Below are 10,016 nucleotides of genomic sequence, written 5' to 3'. Positions count from 1 at the left end.
GCAATCATAAACGGAATACTGCATGACGAAAAGCATCACATTTTGAGTTCATCTAAAACCTTCAAGTCCTCAGTCTCAGCTTCCATCAACGCGGAAGTCCGGTTTCCATGGTTGTTAAATCGCCTATGCCCCAAGAAACGACTGATTCGCTCGTCCCGCTCCAAGCCATAGCCGTAGTTGTCGCGTGCCTCACGGAGATCCGAACGCGCAAACTTCTCCATTTCCCATGCCAAGCGCAGTGCGTCTTCGACGTCGCGTTGCGCCACGAGGATCTGCGCCGCGCAGCTCACGAGAGCGGCTGCTAGCAAAAGATACACCATCTTCATGTTTTCGGCTCTGGCTGCCGCGGGATCCACGCGCGGCCCCTCCGCCTTGCGGTAGTCGTCCCAGTTACCCGCGTTCCAGTACTTTGCGTCCTGTGCTTTTGAATAGCCAGCTGTGCTATGAGGCCGTGTCTGATATGAAGCTTCGGCCCAGCCGATAGAATATAGATCGTACTGTCGCTTTTTCCGCTCGTCGCGCAAGAGGTGATACGCATTGGTGATGATCTTGAACCGCTCATCCTTCGTCCTCTGGTCGAGCACCCTCCCCGTGTGGTGCTGGATCTCCCGCGCGCGTGAAAGGTCAGGGTGGTAGAGCTTTGCAAAGCGTACATAGTTTTTTTTGAGCGTTATCTTGTTAAAGTCGGTGCGAGGGATGTTCATAATTTCGTATGGCGATGGGTTTGCGTTGGTCGGCCAGGTGACGTTTGAGTACACCGGGGAAACCGACATGGTGCGGTTGAAACACCATGAGACCCTCTGGGCGTTGAGCATTGAAACTGTGAAGGGTGATGTATGGCAGTTGAGAGCTAAACGATTATTTAGCGCGGCTTATAGGTCTGGGAAGGTATTGGTAAGAGCCGGGTGCATCTTCGGCGATAATGGCATACCAAGATAAGGTGAGCAAGTTACAGGAAAAGGTACGCTGTGGCGTAGACTCACAGAGGCTAATGCGCCAATGCTGTGGCGTCTATTCCGGCTCGCTCAAATATTAAATTATGTGTGTCCTGCATGATCGTAATGATTTATTCAGTCTACTCTGACCTTGTCCATGAAGATTTAACCAGTTTACTCTATCCTGTCCAAGAAAATCTCGCCTGTTATTGCTTGTGCAAGCATACCCAACCAATCTCAACCTCACATAAATTACTCACAACATGGATTTGCTTAATGGATACTCGTCCTCGGAGGAGGAAACCGAACCACCGATTGAACTACCAGCGCTACCAGCCCCATTACCAACTCTTCCAGCACTTCCAAAACTCCCAGCCGTCACAGCTGTTGATGCTAGCCTGGATCGGTCTACCCCTGTGCTGCGGGTCTTGGGTGGTGCAGTAAAAAATACTGTGAATGACGCTGCATTCACCTTGAAAAACGACGTCGTCATTTCTGTCTCCACCAAAAAGACTACGTTTTTCGTACCCAGCTCGCTCAGATCAAAAACTGTTAAGACAGCCAGCCCTAGCCTGACCCCTTTGAACCAAGGAAAACGTCTAGCTGACACTTTTTCCACGAGTAAGCCCGCTGTAAAGAGGCGGCTAGTAAGTGATTTTGCGCCGGTTGTTATCTCCAACCCTGTGTACACTGTTTCTGATGTCGAGCCAGAGCTCGATAAAGTGCACACACATGGGAGAGAGGTAATTCCTACGGATATCCAGGAGTTCAACGTGAATGAGTTTTACCAGGAGAACCAGCGCTTGAAAGAGGCAGGCGAGTTGAAGGAGGCTGATACACCGTTGAAGCAGTCCCATGGGAAGAACCAGTTGTCAAACTTGGTGAGGATCGGTAACGCCAACAGGGAGAAATTGGAGAAGGATTTTGAGGCACAGCGCCAAAAGATGCAGAATAGCAAGGACAGGTACGGGTTTTAGGGGTTGTCAGGACTGGCGGACAATACTCGAGGTGCCAGTTTATGGAGTGAATCAGGAGAGAGAGTGCAGTTCAGAACTCTGTTTCACACGTAATGTTGGTCAAATGTAGAGTGTGAGTGGGAAAAGGGTAGGGGAGTTTTGCATGGATATGACCCAAGTACACTTACTTAGGTAAACTAAAACAAACCCATGAGCAACAGGTTATACACCCTAATTCCGTCATCGATTAGATCAAAAAATATTAGTACCAAGAGCAGTAGTCCCATGAATCTGTGGTAATCGGAAAGGGTGTAATACAAAACTAACACTAGATAGATATATATGATAGCGCAATTAGAATTACTACCCAGGTATAATTAACCATGCATAATCACACTCATCATTATATTACACAATACGGCCAATTGTGTACGCGATAAATGATATGCTTCTAATATATTCATATGCTCATAATTTTCCTTACTAATTACTAGATCTCGCCATTACTGGCTACTGTTAATCTTCAATCCCTCAAACGGATTTGGGTATACCCCCGGGCTCTGTGCTGGTAACACGGCCAGCGCTGCAGGACCCAACGCCGCAATCATTGGCGTCGTCGGTGTGCTGGGCCCGATGCTTGTATTCGGGCTAAACATGTTCACGACGGACGGCACCGTCAAGAGCGGCGGCGGATTCGTTGCCCCCGACTTGTACGACGACACCTCAAGCGCCAACGTCACGTCCTTTGTCGCCTTGGTCAAGGCAGCCATACTAGGACGAATGTCATTCAACACTGGGAGGTCATGGAAGGCAGAGCGAGACGTGGCGAGAATGTTGATCACGGCCTTAAGGAACAAGTTAATATCCTCCCAGACGCGTCGTTTTTCGGGGCCACTCGTCTCGCGGATGGTCTCGAGGCGCGTGGAGACCTTTTTGGTGATGCTTATCGCTGTAACCGATGCATTGGTAAGCTCGCGTATCTTCGCGGCAGCCACGCTGTTGATCTGGTGCGCATCAGGTGCGGTTGCGGATGCGATAGCAGATTTTCCAATGGATTCGGTGAGCTGGGTAAAGACGGTCTGGGCGGAGGCAGTGGCATGAGCGAGGGATTCGTAGAGGCGGGTGTCGGCGTCCGAGGTGGTGGCGGGAGCCGGAACCACTCTTGCCTGGCCTGTGGCCCCGCCTCCCGCTGCTGGGTTTAACAATCTATATGCATTGCAAATTTCCGCATACGAGCCGTATACTGTGAGAATAAACATCCGAATAAAGCACGCGTCCGTCGCCTCGACAAACGCCGCAAGTCCCGTCTGGAGGACCCCGATCACGCTGCGAAACGCCTGGATCGCCGAGACGGTCGCGCGCAAGATGCGGTCCGTCACCGCACTGTCCACACGCCCATCTTCGAGCGACTCGAGACACTCCACCAAGTGGTCAACCTCAGTCTTGGTCAGGTACAACATTGCTACCATCCGCATCGTGAGCTTCTTGTCGACACAGAAACCGGTGAAGCGACGGAGCGACGAGTGGAGCTCCAGGAAGGCAAAGAGGATCTTGCGGGAAACGTCCACGAGGCGGAACTGCGTAGCCGCGGGCGTCGTTTCGGGGAGAATCAGGAGGCGGCGGAAGTACGCCCCAGATTTGTGTTCGACATCGACATTGTTGTTGCTGGTGTCGAGGATGGAGTCGAGTTGAGTGTGAAAGGTGTTGGAGCGGGAGCGGCGCGCTGCCGTCGCCCCGGGCGTAGGTGTCACCGCAGCAGCCGCAGCTCCAAGTGTTGCCGCAGCCGCAGCCGCAGATTTGGGGGCAGGGTTAATGTAGAAAGTAGGTTTGACGGGGGTCACAGACTCAGGAGCCTTGGGGAGAGGTTTGGCAGATTTGGCAGTGGAATCGGATCTAACGGAAACAGGGGAAGGGGTAGGCATGGAGGGGATAGACATGGCAGGGATGGGCATAGAATCTGATCTAAGCATCTGAATAGGCATAGTGTCAGAGGCCATAAGGGGAGCTTGCTCGGATCGCATAGGGACAGCCGTGTCGTATTTCGCCTTCGGCTCGGTATGTTGGTACTTTGCCCTCGACTCCGATTGCACAAACTTTTGTTCAGAGCTCGCTTCCGACTCCGACAGCAGATATTCGGCCTCGGGCTTGGGCCTGATGTAGCCCATGCGCTTTGCAGCGCGGCTAGATGTGTCGGGGCGACTTTCTGCGCCAGCTGCCGGAAGGAGCGGCGGCGGCTGCGATGGTGGATGTAGCATGAAACTCTCGTGGGTTTCCATGTAAGGGGTGAGCACCTCTGGGCAGTGCTTGAGGTAGCTAAGGGTATTTAGCTGATCAGACTTGCTAAACTGCAAGCGTTCTCTATGAGGTGATTTTTTGTGGTCTCTCCAAGGGCATAGGCAGCTAGTTGTAGCCTTGGTGAGTGAGCTAGGTTATGGTGAGCGTGTATAAAGCTGGTGGTTAAACCTTTATAGTCTCTGGGTCCGGTAGGTCGTGGGGTTCTAGGAGGTATGCGCAGTGCCCTTGGTTTAGTTTAGCCTGGGGATTTAAAGAGTCGTGTTTGAGATCAGATCGGTAGAGGTCGTGCGGGAGAAAATTTTGCCTGGCAACAGGAGCGAGCGCAGGCGCGCGCGCACTGGCAGCCAGGGTCACGCGGTGGAGAGTTTGTAACATAATTGTACCAAGCGATTCAATAATGGCTTGAAAGATTAGAGAGATATTCGATTTATCTTAGTAACACTGCGTGCGGCACACCTTAAAACTTTCTACGCTTAGACCCATCTTCTAATCAAACATTAATATACACAGACCTGTGGCCTACAACCCTAGTAGTGATTCAATTTGTACAACCGAGCCTTCCCGGCTTCGTTACCAATGCAGAGCATCTCGCCACCATTACTGAAGGCGATCGCGGTGACCTTGCCCAACGGGGTGGCCATCGTTGGCCAGTTAGAGAAGACGGTGCAACTTGGAAGATGGACCAACTTCAAGGCGTCCTTTTTGGATCTACTAGCGATACACAAGACCTGACCGTCTGGTGAAAATTCCAAGGAGGAGATAGTGGTGGTCAAGTTCTCAATCACACCGATGGGCTTCTTGACACCCTTGGTTCTGTCGTAGACGGTAACAATACCACTATTGGAGCCCACGGCAACCCACCTGTCGCCCTTTCCACCGACCTGGATCTTGGTGATACCCACACCCGTCTCATCGGTCCATTTACTGGCGATCTTGTTATTCTCGATGTCCCATTGCCAGATTTCACCGGTGTGACTAACGACAAAGATAGAGGATTCATCGGCCGAGAAGGCAATATCGACCAAGTTGCCCTCGATCTTGAAACCGTTGATCCACTGTCCGGTACTCCCAGACAAGATATTGCACCAGCCGCTGTTACCGGTCAAGGCGATATATTTGCCGTGCTTCGGCGAGATCTTAAAGTACTCCATGGATCTTTGAGTGTTTTCGTGGCCGTACATTCTGCTAATCTTCTCAACCGCACCAGATTCCAAGTCCCACTTGTGTAAATACTTTCTTCTACCACCACTGAAGATCTTGGTGCCTCCGTTTGGATGGAACTGAGCGGTCTGAACTGGCGCATCCCTGAGATGGAGTGTCGTCACCACGTTGTTAACCTTGCCATCGATGTGGTAGATGCGCAATGTACGGTCGTAGCCACCAGTCAACATGAGTGGATGCGACGGATGGAACGATATGGTCTGGATCGCGGCCCGCGACGGATGTGACTGGTTGGCGTCCTTCAAACGCACAATATCGATCTTATTCGGTGCGAGGAGCTTGGTAAGTTTGGCCCCGGTATCGTTGTATGCGGCGGTGGTTGAGAGGACCTTCAACAAGGAGTTGGTGTTGTTCTCAAGCTCGTCTTCCACGTCGGACGCATCGGACGCTGGTTCTTCGGCGAGCGTCGCCACCCATCCCGGCTTCGGGTAGATCTTTTCAAACTGCGATCTCAATCTGGTGACGTACGACTTCCCGCTGACGTACGCCTCAGATTCGGACGTTCTCAATTTCTTGGTTCTGTGCGATGCAATGAGCGAGATGTTGATCTTGTCGTCGTCACTGTCGTTCCAGGCGTCGTCCGACTCTTCATTCGACTCTTCTTCAGAGCTCTCATCCACATCCATAGTATCATCAGCATTTTCGCCCTCGTCCACGAAGAACAACTGGTCATCGTTGAGCTTGGAGTAGTCTTCTGCATCGGAATCACCGGACTCTATCTCTTCTTCCACGTCGGAATCGTCCTCAAAGTCGTACAAGTTGTCGATCTTTTTGAGGTTGGCCTCGAAGCCTTCCAAGTCGCCGAACACCAACTTTTCCAATGCCAACTCTTCCTCATCCTTAGGTGGAATCGGGATGTTCTCTTTGTTCTTGGGATCAATCATGGTGTAGATTGGAATGGCAAGAGGGTAGAGCAGACTAGTTTGGTTAAGTACTGAAAAATTTCAGGCAGAAAAAATAAAAATTTGAGATGCGTATGCACGTGACGCAGGTGTGTAGTTTTGTGAGTAGAGTGAGTGTCTGGTGCAATTTCGTAGCGACCAATCTATGCGATTGTGGATCTGTGGGGGTTCGGATAAAATACTTTTGCCGTCTAACCAGATTGAAACAATCTAAGGTTGAAAGTTGAAGCTGAAAGTTGAAGCTGAAAGTTGAAGCTTTGAGAGTTGAGGCTTTGAGGGTTTAATTCGCATTTTATTTTTTTTCCAGTGGGGAGCTTGCATACTTCGAATTGAAAGTCCGGATAGATATGACGTCCGAAGACCATCGGCATATCAATTTTATGCTCTCTAAAGAAATACAAAGTCCTTGCTTTTTTGTCCCTTGGAGTATATCTAACATCTTCAGCATCGTCCTCCACAATCAATGTGATGAGACCAAAATTTCCCATCACGTGACACATCACATGTAAGTCGCTTTGTGTTGCTCAGGTTTTCGTTTGTCAGGCGAGTTTATCAAGAAAGTCTCTGAGCTCAGCTCTACCACTAAGACCACAACCACACATAATGTCTTCTCCTAACGGTTACAACTAGTAGGTATTTCCGTTTTATGCCCGTCTATGCATGTACTAACCCTGTCAGCAAGCAAAACTCTTACTATGACCGGAAGACGTTCAGAATGACGCCTTCAATGTTGCGAGCCAGAAGACCATATTTCTGGAAGAACCTCGCCGGTTTGTTCATTGTCGGAAGCATCCCCGTTGGTATTTACGCCTACACGTTCAACTTCCTTCATCAGGATGATTTTGCCGACGTTCCGATCCCACCAATCTCCGAAGAGGAGTTGACCAGATTGAAGAAGGAGTACGAAGCCAGCAAGAACTAGAAGACGTTCTCAGTTTGCCCCTTGTATATAAGTCTATTATTCCCGACATGCTCGTAATACATTCATTGAAAAGAGGCGGTAGCGTCCGTTGTACTTTGAATAACTTGTCAGCTTTATCCGATATTAATTGCTGCCGAAGGATCGCACTATAAAACACAGTCCATCAGCCTATCTAAACGTGAACTGAGTAGCTAACCCCTCACTTAGCTTATCTGTCCCAGGATAGATTATTAAATACTCCACCGATATTGTCTGTGAAATTGTTTCCAGGAAAATTTAAGGCATCATTATGTATATCTTCCGTGACCCAGCACTTTACAATCCTTGCAATAAGGCTCTATAAGGTAATTGCGGTTTGCCCACCATTAATGTAACAGCCACAAGTCACAATATATATCCTCATATCTCATCAGCTATATATCAGATAATTCCTCAACATCCACATATCCCACATTCAGCTCACACCTCACTCTCTACAGATCCACATCTATTCATTACCTTTCATTATACCCATATTCTATTGACTCACTTTATCCACCGCCTCTTCCCATTTCTGAATAACCTTGTGCTGCGCCTCGAGGTCAAGATTGTCGTCAAAGTACGCCACGGAAAGCACGTTCTGGATGTTCAACTCCGCCTTGGCCGTCTCAAAAAGTTCGCCAGCCTTTGTGTTTCCGGCTAGCGATAATTGCCTCAAGGTGCTCAAGATCTCGCCAGCCTTCTCGCCAAGAGCAGCACCCTGCCCGTAGCCGTTGTCAAAGCCGGTCTGCAAGCTGCCCTCTTTCGCGTTAGCTAGTCCGTCGACATAGCCCTGTTTGGCATGCTTCCTCCTCAAGTACGAGGTGTCCACATGTTCGGCTTCCTCTGGAATCGCCCCATACTGCTCCTTGGTGTCCACCTGCGCGGGCACAACCTTGGCTTCATCGCCAGCCCACACATCATCGTCCGAGAAGTCGCTTTCGTCCCCCCCTTGCATGCAACAAGATCCGTGGCAAGACATAGTAATGGTTGTAATTGGAAGTGAATTTCTGGAATATGCGGTGCAAATAGTTTTACCTTGAGGTCCCGATTTTGTGAACGGGCTAGCCTTCAGGATTAGTCATTGCCTGTGACAGAGTACACGCACGTGATGCAAAGTTTACCACCAGAGATGGCCGGGAGACAAAGGGCCAGAGCGGATAGGTGGTGAACACACAGAGACACGGTAAAGGCAGGGCGCTACCAATGGGTAGAGAAAGAAATACGGGTCAGATCAATACCAAACCACAAATAATAACTAGGCTTCCCAAGGATATTCTTTGTAAAAAGCAAAACCACCCACATTTCCTAGTTTAGAGCCGTACGTTCTGCGTGCCCTCACCAGGCAGTTTTTCAACGGGAACACGCCGGGATAAACGCAAGGGATTTGATACCGATACACCAGCCGTTCTTTCTCCATATTCCGTCTGTGACACCCATTGTTATACGCCTTTTCCAGGAATCCAATTGAATTAATCTAGTCTGGCTGCCTCTTACTCGTTGCAACCAGCAGAGAACCAGAGTAAGCTTCACACCAAGTTTCCGCAGGAGCCATAGCAAGTTACCATAGTATCAGAGCTTCACTCCCTCTCAGTTGCCAAATCTCTCACCGCCAAACCTTTTTTTAATTCTCTTTAAATCCCGTCCATGACAGACATCATCACCCAGGTCAGCCCGGATGCCTACACCGGCATCCCAACCGATGAATTCAACGCAAAAATCCACTTGAACATCCGCGGCACCATGTTCACGATCACGCGTGACGAACTCATGAGTCTTCCCGAAAGCATTTTGTTGTGTCTCTTCCCGAACGGTGTGTTTGTCGATATTGATGGCAACGTGATTACAAACCTCACAGAGGAGGATGTTGTATATGTCAACTTCAGTCCCGAGTGCTTCCAGTACATCTTGAACGCGTTTGGCGCGGCTGCCGTCGACTTGGTACACAGCGAGCACGATCAGTACCAGGACGGCACCATCGATGCGGAGGTACTCCACGAAAAGCCGTCCATCATCGTGTTGCGCGAGGACTTGGACTACTACTGCATACCGCCGAAGGACGAGTTGTCCGCGGAGCAGATGCGCGAGATCAAGTTAGCTGCGGGCAGCACCTTGGTCGGCAACAGCCGGGTATTTGACGGGTTGGGGTATGTCCCCGGTAAACTACTCGGTGCGGCTGAAAAGCATTTGTTGGACATGTTGTGCGCCTCCGGCTACTCTGTGGAAGACTTGTGGGGCCATCGGTCCATGGAGCCGGGTAAGACCGTGGTCAACTCGTTGGCGTTGGTTAGATTGACCCATCCGCAAGATCAGGAGTCCGAAATTTCCTCACCGGCGTTGAGCCCGTCGGTGTCGTCCACTTCGTTGAAGGCGATGTCCTCCCAGGGATCAACGCTTAGGACTGCTAGGTCGCGCTTTGCGCACTTGGCGCACTCAGCTCATGAGAAGGCATCACGGTCGGTGTCGAGAAACAGATCCAGGTCTAAGAAGAGAGATGATACGTCGTCGAAGTTGTTATTGTTTTGGCGCAAACCCGCGCGTAAGTGCTGGTGGAGCCACGAGATATTGGATGTGCCGGTGGAAAACCACAAGGTGATTGGATTGGAGGAGGTGACCTCGATTAAGGTGCATATTCGGAGAGTCTGGACGTTGGAGTTGAGTGTGATTGGGGTGAACTAGGAGTAACTGGCAATCACCTGGCATTTTTTTGGCATAGTCTGGCACCTCTAGCGAGAAACCGTTGTTTTACCCGACCTTTTCCCAGCCA

General features: G+C 50.3%; 7 protein-coding genes across 7 annotated transcripts; 3 read left to right on the top strand and 4 right to left on the bottom strand.

Moving 5' to 3' along the window:
• On the bottom strand, positions 1-966 carry BABINDRAFT_160151 (uncharacterized protein). The gene has a single exon (XM_019128087.1). The coding sequence runs from the start codon at positions 771-773 to the stop codon at positions 36-38; it is 738 nt and encodes a 245-aa protein (XP_018987255.1). The 5' UTR covers positions 774-966; the 3' UTR covers positions 1-35.
• Positions 967-1,097: 131 nt separating this feature from the next.
• BABINDRAFT_160150 (PRCC domain-containing protein) lies at positions 1,098-2,147 on the top strand. Its single transcript, XM_019128086.1, has one exon. The coding sequence runs from the start codon at positions 1,199-1,201 to the stop codon at positions 1,910-1,912; it is 714 nt and encodes a 237-aa protein (XP_018987254.1). The 5' UTR covers positions 1,098-1,198; the 3' UTR covers positions 1,913-2,147.
• Positions 2,148-2,257: 110 nt separating this feature from the next.
• On the bottom strand, positions 2,258-4,407 carry SOG2 (Sog2p). The gene has a single exon (XM_019128085.1). The coding sequence runs from the start codon at positions 4,165-4,167 to the stop codon at positions 2,395-2,397; it is 1,773 nt and encodes a 590-aa protein (XP_018987253.1). The 5' UTR covers positions 4,168-4,407; the 3' UTR covers positions 2,258-2,394.
• Positions 4,408-4,665: 258 nt separating this feature from the next.
• On the bottom strand, positions 4,666-6,315 carry UTP18 (Utp18p). The gene has a single exon (XM_019128084.1). The coding sequence runs from the start codon at positions 6,289-6,291 to the stop codon at positions 4,714-4,716; it is 1,578 nt and encodes a 525-aa protein (XP_018987252.1). The 5' UTR covers positions 6,292-6,315; the 3' UTR covers positions 4,666-4,713.
• Positions 6,316-6,912: 597 nt separating this feature from the next.
• Positions 6,913-7,231, top strand: BABINDRAFT_6552 (uncharacterized protein; the record flags this gene model as incomplete). The annotated part of the gene is made up of 2 exons (XM_019132454.1): positions 6,913-6,938; positions 6,988-7,231. 2 exons carry the CDS (start codon positions 6,913-6,915, stop codon positions 7,229-7,231), a joined length of 270 nt encoding a protein of 89 aa, XP_018987251.1.
• A 517-nt stretch (positions 7,232-7,748) lies between these two features.
• Positions 7,749-8,207, bottom strand: YAE1 (Yae1p; the record flags this gene model as incomplete). Its single annotated transcript, XM_019131630.1, has 2 exons — positions 7,749-8,058; positions 8,113-8,207. The coding sequence occupies 2 exons, from the start codon at positions 8,205-8,207 to the stop codon at positions 7,749-7,751; spliced, it is 405 nt and encodes a 134-aa protein (XP_018987250.1).
• Positions 8,208-8,896: 689 nt separating this feature from the next.
• Positions 8,897-9,928, top strand: BABINDRAFT_32269 (uncharacterized protein; the record flags this gene model as incomplete). The annotated part of the gene is made up of 1 exon (XM_019131580.1): positions 8,897-9,928. The coding sequence occupies one exon, from the start codon at positions 8,897-8,899 to the stop codon at positions 9,926-9,928; it is 1,032 nt and encodes a 343-aa protein (XP_018987249.1).
• Between the last annotated feature and the right edge of the window lie 88 nt (positions 9,929-10,016).

This window comes from Babjeviella inositovora, assembly GCF_001661335.1.
Source record: "Babjeviella inositovora NRRL Y-12698 unplaced genomic scaffold BABINscaffold_2, whole genome shotgun sequence".
Classification (NCBI taxonomy): domain Eukaryota; kingdom Fungi; phylum Ascomycota; class Pichiomycetes; order Serinales; genus Babjeviella; species Babjeviella inositovora.
The sequence above is the reverse complement of the archived record's forward strand: the minus strand, read 5'-3'. Positions and strand labels throughout refer to the sequence as shown.

Bases quoted from the DNA above. Each gene is read 5' to 3' on its own strand.
- BABINDRAFT_160151 (XM_019128087.1), bottom strand. From the start codon at position 773: ATGTCGGTTTCCCCGGTGTACTCAAACGTCACCTGGCCGACCAACGCA.
- UTP18 (XM_019128084.1), bottom strand. From the start codon at position 6,291: ATGATTGATCCCAAGAACAAAGAGAACATCCCGATTCCACCTAAGGAT.
- BABINDRAFT_160150 (XM_019128086.1), top strand. From the start codon at position 1,199: ATGGATTTGCTTAATGGATACTCGTCCTCGGAGGAGGAAACCGAACCA.
- SOG2 (XM_019128085.1), bottom strand. From the start codon at position 4,167: ATGGAAACCCACGAGAGTTTCATGCTACATCCACCATCGCAGCCGCCG.